Here is a 23880-nt window from a genome sequence, read left to right as displayed (position 1 = left end):
TAGTGAAAATGTAGAGCTAATTAATGGAAAGAAAAAAAGAAATTGTGATGCCAAGAATTCAACTCTGGGCTTAATACCAATAATGTAATTGTTGATATGTTTAGCTGTCATTTCATGCAGTCCAAATCGAATTAAATCCCACTGTAATTAACTCTTTAATGAATCTGGAATATTAATTCCTGTTTCCTCAATCACACACACACATACTGACTGAATCTCAATGGCGAACTGACAGGATCCAGTTGGAGAGGAGAGGTCAGTGCTGTTGTCAAACAGCGCTGTCAGGTGACATAGGGCTTTATTTCAGCTAAGGACAATTAGGCATTGTTTTTTAATGGGCTTTGGGCCGAAGGTGTCAAAGTATGAACCTGGCAGAACAACTCCCCACTGCAGCACAGCTCAGCTAACACAAACACACACACACACACACACACACACACACACACACACACACACACACACACACACGTATGAGTGTCATAAATGGTACTTTGTCTCCCTCTAGTGTGGTTTTAGGCCACACGCAGCAGAGCTACTAATGTGCAACAATTCAGCTGAGTTATGTGCATGTTGTTGCTTTTGTTAATCAAAAAATTAAAAGAATAAATAAATGTAGTTCTTTTTCTACTGTGTACCTAAATCTCAATGAGCGCGGCTGCTTTAGAGTGAGTTTTCCACTGGGATTACAATACAATTTATTTAAATGATATAACTCAACAAACTACAACGTTAACAGAAGGAGTGGACAAGTGGAGGCGATAAAAATAATCTTTATTAGATGTAAATGTGGTTTCATTTGCGCCAGGCTGCGTGTTGTCCCCTGAGCAGGTGCGCTGCTCTGAGCGTGTGGATCACAGTGTTGCCTTCAGGGGTTGAGAGAAAAACATGTAAGAATCTAAATTCTAACCTGCATGGTCAGCTGTAAGTGTAAAAATATACATAGTTGTTTTTAGGCATTATCACAAATGTGTATGAAGGTGGCTGTGTATGTGTGGACATTTTTTCTCTTCTTGTATGACACTAGGTTATATATTATTGATGGGAATGCTATGCAGGACAAAATTATATTTGTGTATCTTTTTCCAGATTTTAAGTAGATCCTCGTTGTAATATACTTGAGCTGCAATGTTTAGACTACTTTTATCGGCCTATTTTTACCGACATGCACTTGACTTTTTTCTAATAATGATGATAATAATAATAGTAAGAAGAAGAAAGAAGAAGAAGAAGAAGATGATGATGATGATTTCAGAAAATGAAATTATCTTAGTTATATCAAACATAAGGTTACAGATTGAGTTGTGGAGATACTGTTGAAGTGGATATATACTTCTTTGCTCTTGTAAACCATAATCTCTTATTTTGTTTTAGTTTTTTAGTTTTAAGTTATTCTTTGGAAACTCCGATCTTTTATCTAGACCCTGAATGCGAAGTATTTGCAAAGAGTAAACTAAAATCAGATCACGTCAAACAATAATAAAACATCAGATAAATATAAAACGTCTTGTAAAAAAATAAATAAAAAATCAACAGCGTCTTAGAGCACATACGCATAAAACAATACTTTTTCATCCATTAATAAAAACTATAAAAATCGATACAGGGTGTTTCGAGCGAAGGGCAAAACTCAACAGGAGTGGAAGAGGTCGGAGCGTGCGGGCACCACGTGAACGCAGCATCAGACGGTGCGTGCACTGTGCTGACGAGCCGTTGCCTGCGGAAACAGCTGGTGGTTTCTGTCAGCGAACAGTTGAGCGTTTTTGGCAGGAATAAAAGTTTAAGTTAGACTCGAAACAGACTGAGGTGGCTTCGGTTTGCCTCCCCGACGCTCTTCCGCCAGACGCCGGGAAATGTCATCCTGTGAACGCCACTTTATCGCTCAGTTGTTCGCGAACGTCGTAGCTCCACAGACCGGTGACGCTCGACGCTGCTAACGCCGGCTAGTTAGCTAACTTTATTCTCCCGTAGCAACTGACAGGCTTCAGCCAGCGCCGAGAAAGTGACAGCTGTCTGTCTGACAGTGTGGGACGAGCTTTCTTTTTGTTTCATTCCAGCATGACTCATGTTCATTATAAATTCTCCTCCAAACTCAGCTACGACACGGTGGTGTTTGACGGCCCGCACATCACGCTGAAGGACCTGAAGAGGCAGATCATGGGCAGGGAGAAGCTGCGAGCCGGGGACTGCGACCTGCAGATCACCAACGCACAAACCAAGGAAGGTAATATCACACAGACACACGGACGGACTGATGATAGGAGTGTGTTTGTCTCGACTGTTTGAACTTCGGAAGAAAAACACGTGGTCCAAGGTTTTTTTCACAGCTGGCTGGTGAGAGAGGTTTTTTTTTTTTTTTTTTTGCGTCACCTCTTTCAGCTCGACGGGGGGGTCCAGAAAAGTCAAGCACTGACAAAAGGTGGGGGGGGAGAATAATGAATGGGACACATTCCTGCTGCATTTAAGCTTCACGCCGGTCATTAGGCGGCCTGGTGCCGGTGGCAGCATGCATGTAGAGGTCCTCGCACATGGGATGCGTTAAAAATAGCACAGGTGTGGTAGGGAGCACAAGCCTGGCCATGACCATAAGATCAGAGCTGAGCCGCACACACGCACCAAAATGGAAATGATCAATAAAGGGGATCAGTAATGAATGAATTGGCCAAGTAAACCCAGTATTTCTATGTTTGACGCAAAATCAGAGCTTCATTGGGAGTTTAAAGAACAGATAAAGTAAGTTGAGAAGGGGGCATTGTAGAAGGCACAATAATAAAATGAGTGATATGCGGATCAAACGTGATAATCACCCACGACTTCTAAGAATTACCGAGAGTGAGTCACTATCCTGCAGCTAAACTCTGAAAAGATCCACAGCTACCTGACAGTTTATACTGATGGGAGAAGAGACGATGGTTACAAACAATGAGAAAAGAGGGCTGTGTCATTCCAGCATCCGAAGGTGTCAATACTTTTTATTTATTTGTTGTTGGGTTTTTTTTTACTCTCCTGAGTGATTTTTAGAGGAATGTAAAATAGTTAACCAGGCTCTTTGAATTAATACTAAAATCTTTATTTTGCAGTCATGTTTTTGTAATGCCACAGCTTTTTGTGACATGGTGAAATATACACAGCAAAATACACACACATAAAAAGAAGTTACCCTTTGTAACATGTTTTTAGTATTTTTTTTTAAGTATTTTTGTTGCCTGAACCAAACTAAACAGTGAAAGAAAAAAAAAGGGAAAATACCTGAAAATAACTATTGAAAAGTAAAATAACATGCAAGTATGAACTTAGACAGCAACTACTTTGATAATCCAGGAATTGTTTTAAGGGATTTCTTATGGTAAAAGGGCTCATAATCCACTACAATTTAGTTTTCATTTCTTTTACTATCATAGAACATCTGATAGATGAAATGTAATGAGTAAAAAAAATAATCAGTAGACTAGTAAATGTATTTCTTGTTATTATGAATTCATTTATAAAGTTATTTCATTATTCAATTATCAGCTGCCTTACCAATCGATTCTCGATTAATCATATGAAATATGTTGGAACTTTTTCCATTAGAAAGCTGTTTTTAACACTGATATGATCTATGTTTGATGTAAAATCAGAGTCGGCTACATCAGGAGTTAAAACAACAGATGAAGGGCAAAAGGCTACCTGAATTTTAAATTCGGTAAGACAAAATAATGACTTCGTTTTGATGACGAGGCCCCCCCCCCCGTCACTTTTCTACAACTGGCAACAAAATCCAACCCATACTGAGGCGACTTAATGACTAAAATGTCATATCAGTTTGTGTCAAATGGCTTTTTGTAATTTTTTTTACTAACAAATGACATGTATTTAATTAAATACATTTTCTCATGCCAGTATTTTGTATTTTATTTGGATATATTTGAAAACCAATTATCTGTAATCTGTTATTGTAAAATACTCTTGATTTATTTGCGCCCGTCTCTGATTGTCATTGATCGTTAACATCCCTTAATAATTAATTGTTGCTGTAGATTTACAAAACAAAGACTGAGACTTGGAGTAGAATCCTTCTTGTTAAAGTCTCAGACTCGTTGTTTAAGACTGTGCCTAAGATTAAATCTCAAATGTACTGATTTCTCAGTAACCCTCAAGATGAGAGCTATTTTTGTGAAAGTAAAAATCCACTTGCCTCTCCAAAATCCCAACTCAAATCATTTTGTGTGAGCTAACCCTTCCCCTCTAAACCCTCATTTTCTCCATCTGTCTCACTCAGAGTACTCGGATGAAGAAGGTCTGATCCCCAAAGGCTCCTCCGTCATCGTGAGGAGGATCCCCAACAGCGGAGTCAAGTCCGGCTCGCACAGCAAGACCCGAAACACGTAAGTGCTGCATTCCTGCTTTGTGATTAGTGTTGATATCCCTGCTGCTGCAAAGTCTCCACCCTGCCTTCAGGAGCCACCACCTGGCACCTTCAAGTCTACCTGTAGTGTGGCAATGAGGACAGGTGTGATCCCTTCAGCTGATGGCCAGTATTTGATAAGACAGGGTGTTTTTCATAACATTTCCATGATAATTATGCTCACAGAAAAAGAGGAGAGACTAAAACTGAAACTCTACCATGACGTTCAGAGGGATTACCCAGATATTAGTCGGGCTTAGACAGGGGAGGCAGCGGTGTTGTGGGTTTTATGCATTGAAGGCAGGAAAAGACCTCACTGGAACCAACTGGCGGTCATGTGATTAGCCCCGTCAGCAACATGCAGACGGGGGGGGGGGGGGGGAATGAGGGCAAAAGAGTGGTGCGGCTGCGGCATGACTGCCCACAAGATTAAATGCAGCAAACAGACTCTCCACCTGCACAGGCAAGCTGACAGTCGCTCAGCTTCAAAGGCCTTAACTTTGACTCCTGTTCACTTCCATTTAAAAGTCAACTGAAAAAAAATCACTGTAAATACATTTTGTTAACGGTGCTGAATAACAGCATTGTGGGTGGATGTAAGTGGCATTTATGTGTCCAGTGTAATATTTAATATATTGTGTAGTTAACTAGGCCTGATGTGGAGGTTTTGATGTGATGATGACACAGGATTTAAGAGCAACAGTAAATATCAGGTTTTGGTTTTCAGACCTTCAGAATCACGAATAGGAACTATTCTTCCTATAGTCACCATTCTGCATCACCAATGAAGACACATAGTTGGAAATCTTTTATATAAAAACAGTGTTTCTTCCGCTAAAATAATAGTGTTTTTTTGTTAAAAGCTACAGATTAGACATAAAAGCAAGAAAATATTTTATAGACTTTGCCAGATTGCAACCATATCTTTGAAGCTGTACTTTTACTTGATAAAAGCTAACAAATACAGGGCTCAATAATTAGGATTTGGCAATTTCCAGAGGCGAGTAAAATGCCACATCCTGCAAGTACATCTTGCAATTCACTTACCCAATCAGGCTGACTTTTGTTGATATGACCGTTAACTTCAAGCTTTCTTGTTATTTGTCAACCCTTGAACATCCACTATAAAGTTAACTTTACTAAACTTTTATACACACCTACCCGACTCTCAGCTTAGAATTCATTCTTTAGGGGCATTGTGGGTAATGTAGGACATCTCAAAGTCTCATGTTGAGAAAAAACATTTATTGCTGACATCCAGAGCCACAGGTACAATGTGTTGGTGTGTCGTGGGTGCCCACCCTGAGGAGCCAGGGACCTTCTTGCTGACTTCTTTATAAAAGAAAATAAAAGTAAAAACTTTCTAAACCACAATAACGCTGGTTTTCATTAGATGTGTGATTCACTTTAAAGATTGGTTTTAAACTTTGATATTTTACACTGTCTCTTGATATGAAGTAGTGCCAGAAAAATGTCCTTAGATAAACACAAATGTTTTTATTATTTCAGCCCTTATCTTTGTTACCAGTGTTAGATTGTCTTGGACAACTTATTTAAAAGGGTTTCCTTTTGTGTTTTAGTGAGCGATCAGACGGCCAGCATCACCACGCTTTTGGAGCCCTCAAAGCAGTACGTAAACCAAACCACATCCCATTGCACTTCTTCTGCTGCAGCTCCACTAAACACACACAGTGTTACTGACTGGTCTAGTGTCTGTGATTGAACATTAGTTGAATGTGTACTGTGGTACGATTGGGTTAAACAAATGAAACCACAATCAAATTCACAGAAAGCCTCTGTTTCCTCTATTGCACTTTGAGTTCCTGTCGCAAAGAGGAAGCCGTACTTAGTATTTGATTTACAGGGAGCTGCTGATGATGAGTAAAAATGTAGTATTTGCGAGTAAACGGTGTACAAGATTTCAGTTTAACCAGTGCCATATGCGTAACCAAAAGGGTAAAACACCTGCATGTGTTACCTCTAATAAAGGCTCTCAGCTGTTAATTTAACAAACTGCTGTGTCACCAGTCAGGGTTCATTGTTGACAGTCATTCAGTATCTGTCTGTGGGTGGTGGGAGCTGTTCGGGCGGGTCAGACTTTATCATGCAGACCAGCTATTAAAGACTGATAAACCCAACTGTTGCTTTATGATGCTGGAGCTGCTGACAGTCGGTGTCCAGTAGTTTCTTCTTCACAAGCTGCTGCAGCACTTGCTAAGATGCTCTCAGACATCTCATAGCATTTGGAGATGTATACATTAATTTATTAGCCTTCATCAATAGCTATGCTGACGAAGTCTTTCAAGGAGCAATTCACCCAAAAATGAAATGTGGTCATTATCCACTCAGCCTCACCCTGATGGAAAGTTGGGTAAAGTTTTGTAGTCTAAAACATTACCGGAGCTCCATAGCAAACGGCATTCTCCTCTCTACGTACACATAAAACGTCTCAATACAGTTTGGCTGGCATAATCTAATTGTCCAGAAGCCTCAAGATCCCAAATTGATTTGAAACACATGCTTCTTTGAAGCTGAAATTGTCACTGCAGTTGCTAAGCTTAACATATTGGCATACCCCAAGCCTGCAGTGGGTACACAAGCTTGGCAAGGTGTTGTAGTAATGTCTTTTTAAAATCAGTTTGGGATCTTGGGGCTTTTGGAGATTAGGATTATTTTGGACGAGATGTATAAAGCCATTTAATGTTTTTTCTTCTTTTTTTCGGATTGTTTTTATATTTAAAAAAACAGCTCCAGAAATGTTATTTGGGCTACGTTAAGTTATCCGACAGTCTATTGGCAAGAGGCTGAGTAGGTGATGACTAAATTTAATTTGTGGTTGAACTTCCTGTTTATATTAATGGCAGTGTTTGATTTAGTACACTGGAATTTATTTCGTCCGCAGATAGGATTAGTGTCTACCATCCACAGAAAAAATTAATGTGTCAAAATGAATAAATTAGCATCAGGATAATCTAAATCTACTCTAGTGAAGTAAAAAAAAAATGCTGATGAATATTTATCATTAATTGACACCAATCAAAATCTTCATATCCCATCAAGAAATGATGTCTTATTGCATTTGAGATAAAACCAACAAAGGAATATGAGGTCACCTCCCTTCTTATTAAGGTAAACAATGTCATCTTTTAATTTAGGACCAAAAATTCATCATTTTTCTTTCATGCTGAGTTCTTGTAGTGCAGATTTGTTTCTGATCCTGTGAACTAAACACATCTCAAAACCTTTAACCTGCTCCAGTCTGAATTAGTGTGCTCTGACTTGACCTGATTTTGTCTCTGGTTTCTCAGTAGGAGAACTGTCTGCCACTCTTCTCAGTACGTTGAGTCTGTTGGACTGCACATTTTTTTCCTTTTGTGTTTTTCTACCAATAAAGTCGTTTGTATGAAGCTGTCTTATGTATTGATTATGTGTTTGACTTCACAAGAGAGAGAAAGACACTGATACACAACCACAGTCGATACCTCAGATAACACGTTTTACAGACACATCCCTGTTTGTCACCATTGAACATTCAGATCGATGGTTAAAGTCTTTTGTCCACATTTTTCTTTTGCAGGAAAGACAAATTGAGCTGAAAAATATTGTTAGAGGAATGGCATTGACCATCGGACAAGCTTGAAAGGGTTCAACTCCAGAGATTTAGTATTGCTCTTTCACACAGCTGGAGGTCTCATAAAATCCATATTTTAAGAAGAGAAATTAAAATCAAAGCAGTGGAGGCAGAGGTATCATGACCTCTAGTCCCCAAGCTCCAAAATACCACATCCTAGATTTTCAATAAAGCATCTTTGATAGCTTCTTTTGTGAGATTTGTCAGAGTTTTAATAAAGCCAGACATAAAGATCTGTCATACTGCCATGAACAATATGATATTGATATAATATATATACACTACAGTGTAAAAGGTGTTGTTTTTAGGTTTGGCTCTATACTCCAACAGATTGGATCTTAAATTAAATACTGAGGTTTATTTAACAGCTTTAAGGTTTATATGTTTATGATTTATGAATATGTGGTAGTGTGTGTGGTGTTTCAAAGCATTTTTTTGTAAAAATAAATAAATATGCATTTATTGAGCAAATATAAGGAACAGTAGTGACAACACCATCTTTGTAGAATAATGTGAATCTCTGCAACAAATCTGTAACTTTATCAAAGCTAATGCATTTAACATGCTGATGTTTAGCAGGTATAATGGAAAGCATGTTCACTGTGTTAGTGTAGACTTGTAGCATGTTAATATTTAATTAATAATTAGTGAGTATCTAAGTAGTGGACAGTTTCAAAATGTTTAATTGATGGGTGGTGTGATTGGGATCATCCTGGAGGGGATCTGTAAAAAATTTCATGAAAATGCCAACCTCATGGTGGCGCTTTGTGAAAAAAGTCGGGTGATCAACAAAGTCTTTGGGGTTCATCATATGGGGATCATGAATGTTGGTATAAAAAACAAAAATCCTTTGAATTTTCAGCTCCATCCAGTAAAGGTGCAATATGTACTCAAACCAAACATTTGCTCAAATTATCAACCGAATGTGAAGAAACAACATCTTTGACATTATTACATATATATTGTGTTGGAGAGATGCAAAATCTTATGTACTGAAGATAGCATGCTAACTAGCTAGCCCCGGCCTGATCTGGTCCAAAGCTAAACCCCCTTTAGTTTTTTTCCCAGTGCCAGTACTGATATAATGAAGTATAAAACTCTGATGTCTATATCTGCCAATACATACACATTTTTTTGCAGTTATTAGAAGCATCATTTATGATTATTTTGGTCTAAAAATTGTTAATTGTTTTCACTGAGCATGGAAACATTGTGCAAATTGGACAACATGTACGCTGGGCTCTAATATGGACCAGATTTCTGGGACAGCCAACCGGCAGATCAACATAACCATCCATGCTAGTAAAATGAACAAACCAAGAACGGGTTCTGGAAAAAACATGAAAGCACCAAGGTGATAGGAGGCACTGAGGTAGATGTTAGGTGATGGGAGCAAAGATGTTTGCTTTGTTTTTTCCTACAAAATGTTGGCCCCACAGGTGCAAATTCCCAGGGAGCATTATGTTGTTGGCTCCTTCAATTTCAGCAAAGTGAGTGAGAAGGGAGTTGGCAGGAGCAGCTGAGGCAGTAATCTTGGGATGAGAGCAGACATTTATCATCCGCTCTGTATGAAAATCACCGCTGGATGCTGGTGTAAATTATATCTCGGCTCAAAATCACAAATGATACCCGGGCTAAAGCATCAAGTTTAGCAGGACAAATGGTCTGTTGGAATAAAACCTTGAGCATCTTTTTGAATCAACTGTGTGTATTTTCTGGTAAAACTTAACAGTGTTTCCTTTCCAATACATATATATTATCAGAGCTCTTAATCTTCTCCCAAGACACGTAATTCTGAGGCTCGCTCTTGTCGCTTCATTGGTGAAACTGATTTTGTGTTTAATTATAACAGATGGAGGAGCAGAGTTCTACCAGAGCCTTGCCCCTTTTTTCCAAGGTATATTCACCTACATTCATGTTGCTTTTACACATTTATCCTAGTTCACGCGAGTCACTGATCCTCAGATTTGACCTGCCGTCTTTGTGTCTGTTTACATAAATCCATGTCTGTACATGCAGATGGCCAACCTGGCAGATGCGGACGTGCCAGAGGAGGATAAGATCAAAGTTGTGTTAAATCAGTCCATCTACGAATCCATGAAGTGAGTCGTTTTCTGTAATGCCCTCAGATCTCCTCCTCGTCTCTCCACCTGCTTTTTCCTCGTCTTTTCTTTCTTTTTCCTTTTCTTTCTGTCTCCATGTCATGATGCACCACTTGTTCTCTCTTGGCTTTCATTACTCTATTGCGTCTTCTTCCTCAGTGTTCCAGCACGCTGTACGTTATTTTAATTATTCACCTTAATTAACTTTCATCCTCCTTGCTTTTCTATCATTTCTTTTCTTCATCTGTCTTTTCCTGTCTCCAGTTACAACAAGAAGTTTGGTGCTGTTCTTCCATCGAACTACACCTGTTACCGCTGTGGAACTACAGGACACCACATCAGGAACTGCCCCGCTACCGTAGTAAGACCAGAACATGTAGGCAGTTTCGGTTGCAAGAAAACAATTTGTGTGTGACTGTGTTGTTTGCATGTGTGTACTGCTATCCTAGCATTACCTGCGTGTGTGTTTTGCCACAGGATAAAAACTTCGAGGCCCTTCCGAGATTGAAGAAAAGCACAGGCATCCCTCGTTCCTTCATGGTGGAGGTGGACGATCCAAGCATAAAGGGAGCCATGCTGACCAACTCTGGACATTATGCCATTCCTGCCATTCACGCGTGAGACTAAAGATAAAATTTTTGTGTGTCAAAATCAACACCGCTGTCGTAAATACAAATCCCAGGTCTGTAACAATTTGTAAGATGTAATTTAGGTCCTAACTACAAACAACACTCTTTACATCACAACAATGTTATGTGTTGAAAACTTGTATCTTCAAGTAAACATGTATGTAACGCTGTGAACCTACCCTCTTACTCAAGTTACATAGTTATTTTAATGAAGTCATATTATGCTAATTTTTAGGTGCATACTTTTATTTTGGGGTCCCTTGTAAAATAGGTTTACACGCTTCAGTTATCAAAAAACACATTATTTTTCTCATATGGTTCACTGCTGCAGCATCCCTTTACACACTGTGTCTTGAACACCAACATTTTGGCTACAGAGTGAGACATCACATCTCTGTTTGGTGAGAGTTGCACATGCATATTACTTACTGGGCAGGACGTAGCCATTCAGAGGCAGAGAAGGGTGGATCATGCTGAGCAAGGTAGTGTGATCTAAAATAACGCAGCTAAAGCAGTAGCTGTAACAGTAGCTAACTGTATGTCTGCTGACTGACTGGAGTGTATATATTTTATAATAAATATATATATATATATATATATATATATATATATATATATATATATAAATATAAATAAAATATATTTATACAATGCCTGTAACATAGTGACACACATAAGTTATATATAAATAGAGAGAGAGAATAAATCCCTTTAGCGTGGACCTCACCTTACTTTGCAGAGCTTTTACAGGCAAAACTTGCTCACTCAAGCATTAATAATTGCCCTCATTTTTTTCTCTAAGCCCAATCCCTAAATGATAACTGTAAATTGTATAAATGCATCATATCTGTGGTGAAGGCAAAACATATTAATTAGCTGAGTGTTTAAACGAGGCAACTAGATTTTCTACTTGGTTCTCTCCAATAGAGGAGAAAGAGACCTCTTGTTGAAATCCTGGTACATATCCTGAGGCCTGTTTAACTGAATCATCATAAGCACATTTAGCAAGACTGTTTGTGCCCATCAGCTGACAGTTGTCAACCATACCCTTTTAAAAGTCACTCTGGTTAAAGGCATGCTCCAAACCCATAAATATCAGTGTGCAAACTGTTGTCTGTCTGTAGTAAGGCGTACGCCATCGGCAAGAAGGAGAAGCCTCCGTTCGTTCCTCAGGAGCAGCAAGAACCAGAAGACGAGGAGGATCCTGTCCCCAACGAACTCCTCTGTCTAATCTGTCACGACCTGCTGAGCGACGCTGTAGTCATACCCTGCTGTGGAAACAGCTACTGTGATGACTGTGAGTGTCTGACACACACACACAAACTTTAACCCTCAAGGACCGAGAACAATTGTTGGGATGCTCTCCTGTAATTCTTTTGTTTTTATTACTCTGTTCTAGCAGTTGTCATCAAGTGCCACACATCAATTTATTCAGGAAAACCTTAAGTTTCATTTTACATGTAGTTTGGCTGAGAAAGTTTGAAATTACCAGAATTGTTCTCAGACAGAACCTTAGGAAGTTTAGTTTTTTGTTTTTTTTAGATATACTATGATGTTTTAGAATTCAGTATAATTTTTTTTCTATATCTGATTAAGCAGGTTAGAGCCATTTATTATAATATTATTCTAGGTGTTTTTCAGTGAAAAATGTGTATAATCCTGTATTTCATTTACTGGCCATGTAGATGTGTCCTCAAAAGTTATTAAATCATAGCAGAGGAACATTCCAAAGTGACTTTTTCAGAAAATATGTTACCAAAGTAACATGAACAACAAAAGCAGGAAGGAGCTTCCTTGACGACTCAGCACTGCAGAATGTGATGGTCTAATAATAACAACATAACTACGGAGCCCCTTAATGCCCCTTTACCTGCTTTACATGAGTTTTAAGAATGTGGATAGGTGAGCTGTTCAAAAGTTATGAATCATTTTAAGACAACAGCTATTTTTTTGCTGCTGGTGGCTTACCAGTTCTTTGAGGGTGAAGGAATGAGTCATTATTTGATGCTAAATCCATATTAGTTACTTGGTAACTCCCAAAATTAAACAACAAGCTCAATGAGATTAGCCAATTTTGAATGTTTAAACCACTAACATGTATAAAGGTGGATGTTTTCTTTCATTTTAGGTAGTTTCTATCACACTGTTGCGTGTTTAAGTGTTCATTATTCTGACAAGTTTAGTTTTAATGTTATAAAAAGGTGATGAAACATCATGATCGCGTCATGTTGCAATGGGTGTATGGGAGGGAACTCGATACCACAGCTCCACCCCTGATCACTGCTAGGCCAAATGACATCAACAGCGCAATATAGCCGTGCAAATATCCAGGATATTATGCCTTTATTATTGTACAGAAAACCATTTTATCTCTTCCTCAGGTGTTCGCACTGCTTTGCTAGATTCAGAGGACCATGTCTGCTCCACTTGTGGCAAATCAGATGTCTCCCCTGATACCCTGATACCCAATAAATTTCTCCGGCAGGTGAGTTGAGAAACAAATGGAGAACATGCATGGAGACAATAAAATAAATTGGCGGCAGTGTTTGACCTGAAGCCTTCTATTGTTCCTCCCAACGCAGGCTGTGAACACTTTCAAGAAAGAGCAAGGTCAATCTAAAAGAGGAAAGTGTGGTAGCTCCCAATCCCAAAATCCAACCCCGACACCGAGCCCTGTCCCCACCCCGCCGCCTCCAACCATGCAGATCCAACCACAGAAGCCTTACCAGCCGACCCACAGTCAGCAGGTGATCCTCTTAATGATGTGTTTCATCTGGGAGGCAGACAGACAAAGACTAGCAGAGGAGCTGCATGACTCAAGAGCAAACAGAATAATTACGGTTCTCTTTCACAGTCACATGTTCGTCAGATCTCAGAGTAATAGTTCTCTTATGAAAACCTTTGAAACACTTAGAAGACACTATACACTGCGTATTTAAATGAACAAGAATGAAACATGTATATTGTCATTCATGTATTCTTTCTTTCTTTCTCTGTTATATTCTGATCCCTGTTGTATTCTTCTTGCCTCCTTTTGTTAGGATCCTCTCCTCTACTGCGCACAGACAGCAGACACGCTGCCATCGTCTCAGGTGGCTGGGGCGCCTCCCACAGCTTCAGGCCCCGCCCCTGCTCCTGACACGCCAAGCACATTCCTCCAGCCTGTGCAAGGCCACCTGGAGGTATCTGACAGGTAAAGTCACTTCAGAGTGAAGCGTTTGTGTGGGTGACGTTTGGACTTCTGGAGTCTCGGCTGGTTGAAAACAGTTCACCCGAAAATCAATAATACATATCTTCATTACACAATTCTTTAACCATAGTGCTAATTATCCATCTAGATTGGTTTGGTGTGTGTTTTTGACGGCACAGGGTGTAAACATTAATGGCCTCCTGTTGATTATCTGTAACATTAGCCTGACTAGCCCTGACTAGATATCTACTCATCTACTTATGAGAAGCTAGCTAACTAAGCTAGCTAAGTAGATATCCACTATTGGATGAGAGGGATGCTAACTAAGTAGATTTCTACAGTTGGATAAGAGACTAGCTAACGTTACAGCTAACCAAGGAGGAAGCCATTAATATTTACATCCCTTGCCATCACAAGCATGAGTAGATGCACACTTTCGTCTGCGTGGAGATCGATCTGACGGGCGGGGTAGAAAGAAAATAGTTCCTACATGAAATGTCTCACAACATAGTAAGTGGATTATCTGTTGCACAGGTCAGGATTTCTTTAAAGAGACATTGCTGTTGAGTTTTTCCAAATTATTATTTTTTGGCTCTTTGAGTGCCCCAAGCCGAGTGCCATCTGGTTCCATTACACATGAGAGAAGGCAGACATCCCTACAGCCAATGTTTAGAAAAATTAGCGATCGTCACCAAAACAATCTCGATGCAGTAGGTCAAAGGAAAAACATGTATTTTAGATTTTTTTTTCTTCTGTTTTATTCATGACAAAGTCAATGCTCAAGCTCAAGAGTTGTCTGTGTGGGTACAGCCTTCAAGTACCCACAGAAGATGAGCATTTGGTGCAATCACTGATCAAATGTGGCGCCGTGGATTTGAGCTCAAAGAGCTCGCAAACACTCGCATTGATGTGGTGCGGTGATGTATCTGCTGTTTATTCAGGGAGCCTGAAGAGAGGACACATGATGACTCAGCGGCTGCTGCACCTTCTGTGCTGGTGTCACATGAAGATCCCACTGCTGCTGCATCACAGCTGATACCACTGGTGGGGACACACACACACACACACACACACACACAGACATAGACAAACTCACTCCATGCTGCAAAGTTTCTCCGTATGAAATCTGTGATGTCTGCTCAGGTTAAACACACTGCGGAGGAACAGCCCCAGACAGTGAATCCACAGCAGTCCTCCTCAGGTGAGTGACTCAGTGACAGTCTCTCTGTCTGTCTTTTCGTCTTTTCATTATACTATAAACCCATTTATCCCTGAATCCACAGGTCCAGCCCAAAGAAACCCTGGACCACCAACAATCTGGGAAAGGTAAGTGAAGTGTGCATGTTTTCTAAGGTCCTAGTATGTATTTTCTTCTATCCACTGATGTCATTTCCTCTCTCCCCCCCACAGCGCCTCCTCCTCCCCAAGTTGTCCCCCCGCAGGCTGGAGTGAACTGAACAACCAGCAGCTGCCTCCCTCCTCCTCCTCTTCCTCCTCATATCCAGTAGCTCCTCCGCCTCTCTTTCCCTCACCCCATTTCCACACGTTCCTCGCTGCTCAGCCGCCTCACAACCGTTACCCCCCTGGATACCCACCGGCCACGCCCGTCTGGACCCTCCCGACCCCCCAGGGTGCCCCTATCCCTTCCCTCTGCTCCTCTGCCTCCAGCTCCTCCATCCCTACCCTCATCCCCCAGAACTGGTACATGCATCAGAGAAAGAAGAAGGAAACGTAAATGAAACACACAACCAATGTCTAATATATCAGTTGTATTACGCAGTATGAATGTATTAATAATTATATGAAATATAGATCTCCCCCTCACATGCCAACCCTCCTCTCTTTGCCTTTAGGTCACCTAACAGAGGATCTACCTACAGACACTCCTCGTCTCGCTCAAAGTCTTCAATGTCCAAATCTTCCCACTCATACTCTCGTTCATCGAGCAAGTCCAGATCCCGCTCCCGATCCAGGTCCCAGGGCAGATCAAGGTATTTTGTGCCTTTTTTTGTTTGTGATTATTCTATTTTCTAACAAGAGCTCATGTTTAGTGTGTTGCCCTACCTTGAAGCTGAACCTCTGGTTCTCGTCTGCAGTCAACATATTATATCCAAGTCGGTACTTACAGTGATACATGTATTTTTTTCATAAACGTGTAACTTAAACATTGTTGATACAGATCTCTTCAGATACATACTGAGCCTGTCTTCGTTTACACTTGAATAATCAACTTGTGAGTGCTCTCTGGTGGACAAACTATGTATCGGTGACACTGTTTTTACTGTGAATTACCTCAATCCTTATTTGCCATATTTATGCTTCAGTACCTTGTTGCTAATCAGTCAAGATATACACGGTCGAACTGTAGAAGGTATACGGATTCTTTCTTCAGGATACTATCCAAACGGATGTTCAAGAGGAATAAATAGGGAGTAAGATAGTAAAGGCACGCTATGAGTATCGTCTGATAAAGTGTTAGGCTGAAATTATATATTGACATCAGCCCAAAATGAACATTCCTGCCAATATGTAAGGCCGATAAGATTATGCCTTACTGATCTTTCTTTCTTTTGCCCAGTGAATGTGTTCATTCTTGTTATTGTATGGGGAGAATTAAGTTCTTTGCAATGAGGTGGAAGAAATGTGTGCATATAAAGGTCTCAGTAACAGCAATCGGCCAAAATGAGTTTGGAAATATCGGCATGTCGGATATCGGCAAAAATCCAATATCATGTATCTCTAGAAACAGACATGGAAGAAACTCAAGCAATGGCAAGACAATAATGCCTTAAAATGTGTGAGACATATGACATGTCTGAATATTCTCTCTTTGTTTTGTTCCAGACCCCACTCGCCCTACTCCCGCCACAGAAACCTCCATCCCCGCTCTCATTCCTCCCACTCCTACAGCTACGGTTACAAGCGCTCCCCTACGCCGTCCTCGTCATCTTCACCTCGAGTCGGTTACCGTTCAAGGTCCAAGTCCCCCTCGGATCACCACAAAGCCAGCCATCACAGTCGGCATCACAGCAGGAAGTCCACTTCGAGCAGGTACAGCTCCAGGAAGCGAGGTGAACACTCTCAAAAGGAAACAGGAGGCGAGGGGAGAGGTCACCAGTACGCTCAGCCCTCAAATCAAACCAGAGGTCTGGAGCTGGACAGAGAGCGCTACCTGCAGTGGAAGCAGGCGTACAAAGAGTGGTGTGAGAAATATTTCAACAGCTACGTCGGTCACTTCCACCAGCTGCCTCCTCCCCTCCTCGGTCTCCCTCCCTCTCCTCCTCCTCAGTGGGTGGAAAGAGAAGGTAGCAGAAGTCACTCGCGCGCCAACTCGGAATCACACAATCGACTCCAAGGTAGACGGACGGACGGACGCTCCCCTCCATCCCAGTCATCCAGCGACAGCCGCTCCCCTCCATCTCACTCTTCAAGTGACAGCCGCTCCACGCCATCTCAGTCGTCCAGCGAAAGTCGCTCCTCTCCGTCTCATTCGTCTCACGACAGCCTCTCCCCTCCATCTCAGTCGTCCACTGACGGACGCTCCACTCCATCAGAAGACGGAGTTCCGCCGAGGGCACTCGCAAAGGGCAGTAAGGAAGTGGATTTGCAGGAAAGAAATAAAGACGACAAGCGGCTAATTACAAAGAAATCAGAGAACTTCAGCACCTCAAAACATGAGCAAGGGAGCGTGAAGAAACATGAGAAGGAAAGAGGAGAGGTGTCCTCGTCCCCTGACTCAACGGAGGACTGCAGAAAGGGCAAGAAGAGCGACAACTCTGGACCAAGTGCCTACAAGGATGGCACCCCAGTACAGGATAAAGTCACTGCAAGTGAGGCCTTAGAATCAGTCCAAACACTCTTGAAACCAGGTAAACATCTGGATAAAGAAAGAAAAGGCAGAGAGCAAAGGAGTTTGGAAATAGATAAAAGATCGAGAAGAGACAAATACTCTGACTCAAAGCAAGATGTGGAGAGACGACACAAAGAAAGGCGCAGCAAAGGTGCAGGCAGGGTGGATACAGACAGGTACAGAAACCCTGGAGGCAGAAGAGCCTCTGACTCACGATCAGACAAGAACCGAAAAAGAAAAGGAGAGGACGAGCAGAGAAGCTCTGTGAAGGCCCAAAGCAGCAAATGTCTGAAAACAAAAATCACAGAGGTCCCAGAGACCCGCAAGAGTGAATCCCTGAATCCAATTGATGAAAAGAAACAAAACACAGAGAAGAAGCAGGAGAAGAAGTCATGGCCTCTGACGGAGCAGGACATCTGGGAGGGAGGGATAAAGGTGAAACCACAGAAGAAGATAAGCATCAACATCAACCTGGATTTAAAAAGGAAGGAAGAGAACACTGAAAAACTGGACTTGTCTTCTTTCGAGAGCATCGCAGCAAAAACAAGTGAAGAAATTGAGACGACTGGTAACGGAGAGAAGTTAAACAGAGGAACGACAGAAATTGAAGTAAATGAAAAGAAGGAATCCAGCAGAAACCAGGAAGGTGAGCCTGAAGGAGAAATAAAACCAGAAGAAAAAGAGGCAAAACCAGTATGGAAGAAAGATACCCACAGAGACAATGAGAGAGAGATGAAGACAAAAGAGCATAGAGAGGAGGAGGACTTTGACTTATGGCATTATGCCTTCAGAGGAGCAGAGGAGCAGAAGACGGAGAACAAGGAACAGTGGGAGGAACGAGACAGGACGGAGGCCAGTGAAGGACAAGAGCTGTCAAATGACGAGAGGAGGAATGCGAGGGAAGGAACCGAAAAAGAACATAGTGTGAGGAGAGACGGCAGAGGTCAAGAGATGGAAGAGTCAGTCGCAGGTCCCCAGAAGGAGACGCAGAGGGCAGAGGGAGGAAACCTGCCAAAGGAGGAGCTGGTGGAGGGAGCGAAGTGGTGGATGGGAAAAAAAGAAGAAGAAGGAGCGACCAACTCCAAGTCACAGTGGAGCAGAGAGGAGAGCCACCATGACAGATCGAACACCAAGGTGGATGATGGCAGGTCAGAATACAACTGCTTTGTCCTTTAAAGTTCTTCTTGTTCCATGACACCACACAGACTTTAAAACTGATGTTAACAAATACAGAACAGACACATTTATGATTTTCCCACGACTGCCTCACAGTGAAACCTACTCCATGTTTCGCTCTAATGTGAACTAGCACAAGTAGGAGATCTGATAAGGCTCTGTTACATGTTACAGAGAGCAAACAGTTAACAGTGAGGCTGATTTCAGTGAAATAAAATTACCAACTGCAATGCTGGATTAGGTACCACATAGAAAGGCATAGAAAGGCCATCTGAATCTACCGCTAGAATCGCAGACTCCGCCACCACCAATGATAACTAGAGGTTGACTGGTTAATCGGTTTGGCTGATTTAGGTGCACCGTTTTACAGACTGGTAACCAGGATTAATGGGAATTGACTCTGATAGTAGCCGATGGCTAGCAGCTAACCCAGCGTCCAAAGTGAGCAAGTGTTAAGCAGCGTCAGGATATTTTACAAGAAGGGGAAATAATGTCTCAAAACGTTAAAATGGCTCCCACCCAGATTTTTTGCAGGTGGTTTGACATTCACAGAAATATTAATTTTTTCAATAACCGAATAAGAAGGAAAATAAGACCCACAGAACACTGTTAGAAAGGTGGCAGGTTCCAACACATGTAAACAAAGTGAAAGAGTATGAAACTGGGATTTGTCCTTAAAGGTAAAACATTTTTATTCAATTTGTTGAGGCAAAAAACCAAACATGTCATTAAGATCTTTCTTTTCTGATTAAAATGTCATCCCCAAAACTACATATTGCACCTTTAATTATATGTTGATAATAGATGCCATGATCAGCATGTAATTCAATCATCATGTGAACATAATTAGTTGTATTTAGTTGGACATAACTGTTATTTATGATGATTTCCTGTCCAAATAGCACAGAAGTCGTTGGCTTATCAGATCGTTCAAAACAATTAAAGCCTGTCAATTAACAGATGCAGTTGTCTGCCAACATAAGAACACAGTGTGCTTCATGAAAGCCTAAAATACATTTTTAAAAGTAGAGATAGGGCTGAGTTTAATTTTCTGTGTGCTTGTTAAATGCAGCTCTTATGAGGATCATCAGGAGACAAAGACGGTGATGAAAACTCTGGAGGAGTTCACCCAGGACAGAGCTGCTGACAGGGAGGAGGATCTCGCTCTCATACAGGTTTGTCCGTCAGAGCAGCATGTGGGGCCAGATCAGCCAGCAGTCACATTGTGACTTAACCAGAGTGTAAATAAACCACTTGCAAATATGGTTTGCATATTTGTATTTTTTGTATTTTCTTAAAACTTTTGTGCCTTGTACAGTAATTGCTCATTTGTCGAATGGCAGGATGTTTTGCTTTGTTTTCAATGTTTAAGAGTCAAACATTTTAGAAGCACCCCTACATGCGTGCACAGATAAAAGGTGCATTTCATCTCAGTCAAGCCTTCGCTGTCTGTCTCAGGTCCCTCGTTCCAAATGGGAAAAGGAAGAGTCTGAGGAAAAAGAGCAGGACCAACCAGAGACCAAAGTTCAAAAGGAGGCTATGGCAGTGTTCCTGCTGCCATCATCATCATCATCATCATCTGTGTCTGTGACAGCAGGGACGCCAACCGACAGGAAGACAGAGGGAGAGAGCGAACAACAGAGACTTCGAGAAATGGAGAGAGGGAGGGACAGAGGGAAGGGGAGGGAGGGTGAGAAAAACTCCAGAAGTGTGGCTCCCTCTAGTGGCAGAGACAGACCCGACAACGCCTCATCTACGGAGAGAGACGGGGAGAGGAGGACGGGGATGGAGAGACCGAAGGACAGAGAGAGAGGGAGGGAGAGCGAGAGGCCGAGTGACAGGCAGAAAGAGAGCAAAAGATCTAAAGAGCGAACGAGGGATGAAGGGAAAGGGAGGGACAGGGAGAGAGAGAGGGGACATGGCAGCAGGAATCTCCAATCCTCGTCACATGACAGAGAGAGGAGAGACAGGCACCGGGGGGACGACCAGGGCGGCAACAAGAGCTCCTGGTGTCTCGGTGGGAAATCCTCCAGCGGCTCGATGAGCAGAGCCGGCGAACCGCCTGACCAAAATGCACACAGAACATGTCGAGACACGTTCCCTGATTGGAAATACAAAGACAGGGACCATTCCCAAAATCCCAGAGATACATCAGGCAACTACAGGCGCCAAGAAAGGCCTACAGGGACCCGCCACTCCCCTCCTTCCCTCTCCCACAGCTGGGGTAAAGAGCTCTCATCCGAGTCCCCTGGAGGGTCAGAGCTCAGGAAGCCCAGAATGAGCAGCCCTGGTCGGGAATTAACGCAGAGCAGAAACAGAAATGAGAGCAAGGCAGAAAAGGGGGAATATAAGCGAAACAGGGTGGATAAGGAAATAAAAGAGGGCAAAGTGGAGGGCGATGCCAACAAACTGTATGGAGGGAGAGAGCTGGAGGAGGGGGAGAGGCCCAGCAGCAACAGCGTCAGTACATCGGCGAGCCAGGAGAGCAGCAGCGACGACGACGACAATGGGAGTAAAGAGCAGAAGAAGAAGCACAGAAAGGAGAAGAGACGAGGCGCCCCGGAGCTCCTGGAGGAAGGAGAGCTGAAGAAACACAAACACAAGAAGGCAAAGACGAGCAGAGATGGAGGAGCAGAGGGGAGTGGTGGAGAGGTAGACGACAAGTGGGAAGAGGAGGAGGAACGCGCCAAGCTCTGCTCACTTATGTTATTTTGAGCTACATGGGGGGAAAAAAGTTAAATATACTTGAATTATGTTTTTCCTTTCTCTGTCCTGAAAGTGCCTGGATTAGTTTTGTGACTTTTTGTTTCCCCAGGATACTTTTTGTATCACATTATACCACATACGCAGCATCCAAAATGAAAGTGAACAAATTGTGAAGGAAAAGCACTTTATTTATTTAAGAAAATGAATGTGAATAGAAACAAATGTGAAACTTTGGGCCTCTTTGCTTAATTTAAGGTCAAGGAACTTGCACATGCTCGGTACTCGCTCAGGACTGCCACCAACTATGGTTTATGTACTAAACCTGAAATTTCACAGCATGCATGATAGAAACCTTTTGACGACAGGTCCGTCGGTAGTTTGGTTAGCCTCACTCAGGAGCACAGGAGTGCATAAAGATGATTTATGAAAAGAGTTTATGATTAATTTAAAACAAATACTGTGAATGTTTATGATTTGAACCTCTGTGTTGTGTTTTCTTTTTCTTTTTGTAAATATTTGATTTAAAAACAGCTGCTCGGTGGAGAAATAATTTACCAGAGGAAAGTTAAATTTTTCCTGTTTTGAGGGAAATAAAAAAAAAGGAACATCCATAAAATTTGCTGTGTTTTTTTTCCCCAGCCCATTTCTGCCAGTTAACGAAAGAAATTCTGACAATTTTGCATCAATTTAAAACATAATATTCCCACGGTAAGTTGTAGTTATGAGATAAAACGTCATGATCATGAGATATATGTTAACTTATATCTCAAAATAATTTTTATTTCATATTTTCAACTTTTTATCTATTTAAACTGGAGCAGAGAATTGTAGAGAAAGAAAATTCTTGAGTTTCATTCCCATGTCGTTGAATACTGATGCTTTGAGTTGGCAAGAAAAGTCTACTTTCTTTTTATTATGACTTTTTATCTCATAATTTCAACTTTCGCCCCATCATTTCCATTTTGACACCATCTCATAGTCATGACTAAGCATGGGCAGAGTGGCAGAAATGGGCTTACAAACTAAGAGCATTAGGTGGAAACACTGAGCACTAAAACACTTAAAACGCAGATGTGAACAATAAATAGCGCAGAATGCTAACATGTTAGTGGGCTGATGTGTTTCTCACAGAGCTGCTAGCCAGGGGCCACAGGTGTTGCACTGGCCACTTCTTATGTCCATCAAAACACAACATCTGATGCTATTAAAATGCCGTCTGCGATTAATGTGTAGCGAATGATGTTGACTTCTGCTGTTGAGATGTATTTATGCACGGATTTCACAGCCTGGGAAATTCAACAATTATTAAAATCCTTCAACAGCACCAGGATCTAATGATTAATTTCCTTCTGTGCATTTTTTTCCCCTACAAGTGTCCAGCTAGGCTACATTTAAATTCGACACCCTGTTGTTCATTAGAGCTCTCAGGACTTTTCTAATCAAAGGCAAATCTCCAAACACAATCACGTCACGTTTTGTGAATGGGGATGAAACAATCATTTGTAGAAACGACAAATGAACATGGTTAAGTTAAAAGAACAATGTTTCCCATTGAAATGTATTCAGAAAAAAAAAACTATACAGGAGCTTTGAACTGGGAATAGACAACTTTTTGTAGAAAAATAACACCATTCATGTATGGATTAGTTCCCTATAAGCCTCGCCTTTACTGTGATATTCATTCTGCCACCGGGCTGAAGTTTTCCCAGAAAATAAAGGTTGAATTACGACACAAAGGAAGCTGTTGCATGTTTCCTCTTACCTTATCGGGACATGAGGTGGTTCAAAACCAGCGTTCTTCATCAGCAAGCAACAAAACCTGCCGACTTATTAAAACAACTCTGCTTCTTACAGCTGTCTTTTGCTTTCGACTATGGCCAGGCTGCACCTTCTGTACCATCTACCAACATTTAATTTATTTGTAGGCCTAGTTATGCTACTTTAAAATGCTTCAGACATATTCTTGTATTTATGTCATAGCGTCTCGACAAGCCCACACTCTTCTTTTACCATGGAATTGGTTTCCTCCTGACGTTGGGGGATGAAATCAGTTTGTACAGCCCGACGTTCAAAAGGGCAGCTTTTTCGTGATTATTGTATTTTAAAGTTTAATTGAATAATAGATGATTGAATCTGTCAGCTGGAGTAAAAAAAAAAAAACCCATTAAAATCACCATTCATCGAGGTTTTCAGAAATGACAGGAATGTGTGT

The 23880-nt window shown here is 41.4% G+C and overlaps 1 protein-coding gene across 2 annotated transcripts; it reads left to right on the top strand.

The window, feature by feature from the left end:
• Positions 1-1691: 1691 nt before the first annotated feature.
• LOC115576199 (E3 ubiquitin-protein ligase RBBP6) lies at positions 1692-22998 on the top strand. 2 transcript variants are annotated; one of them, XM_030408699.1, is made up of 19 exons: positions 1692-2221; positions 4259-4364; positions 5965-6013; positions 9868-9912; positions 10035-10117; positions 10382-10478; positions 10595-10734; positions 11871-12043; positions 13128-13231; positions 13329-13493; positions 13788-13939; positions 14878-14980; positions 15080-15137; positions 15220-15262; positions 15347-15667; positions 15790-15927; positions 16781-18934; positions 20035-20137; positions 20421-22998. In XM_030408699.1, exons 1-19 carry the CDS (start codon positions 2056-2058, stop codon positions 21675-21677), a joined length of 5457 nt encoding a protein of 1818 aa, XP_030264559.1. In that variant the 5' UTR covers positions 1692-2055; the 3' UTR covers positions 21678-22998. The 2 variants fall into 2 exon arrangements, with proteins under 2 accessions (XP_030264559.1, XP_030264558.1); XM_030408698.1 differs by having other exon boundaries at positions 10382-10493.
• The last annotated feature ends 882 nt before the right edge of the window (positions 22999-23880 follow it).

This window comes from Sparus aurata, chromosome 23 (genome assembly GCF_900880675.1).
Source record: "Sparus aurata chromosome 23, fSpaAur1.1, whole genome shotgun sequence".
In the NCBI taxonomy this organism is placed as follows: domain Eukaryota; kingdom Metazoa; phylum Chordata; class Actinopteri; order Spariformes; family Sparidae; genus Sparus; species Sparus aurata.
This window is presented reverse-complemented; position numbering and strand designations above follow the sequence as displayed.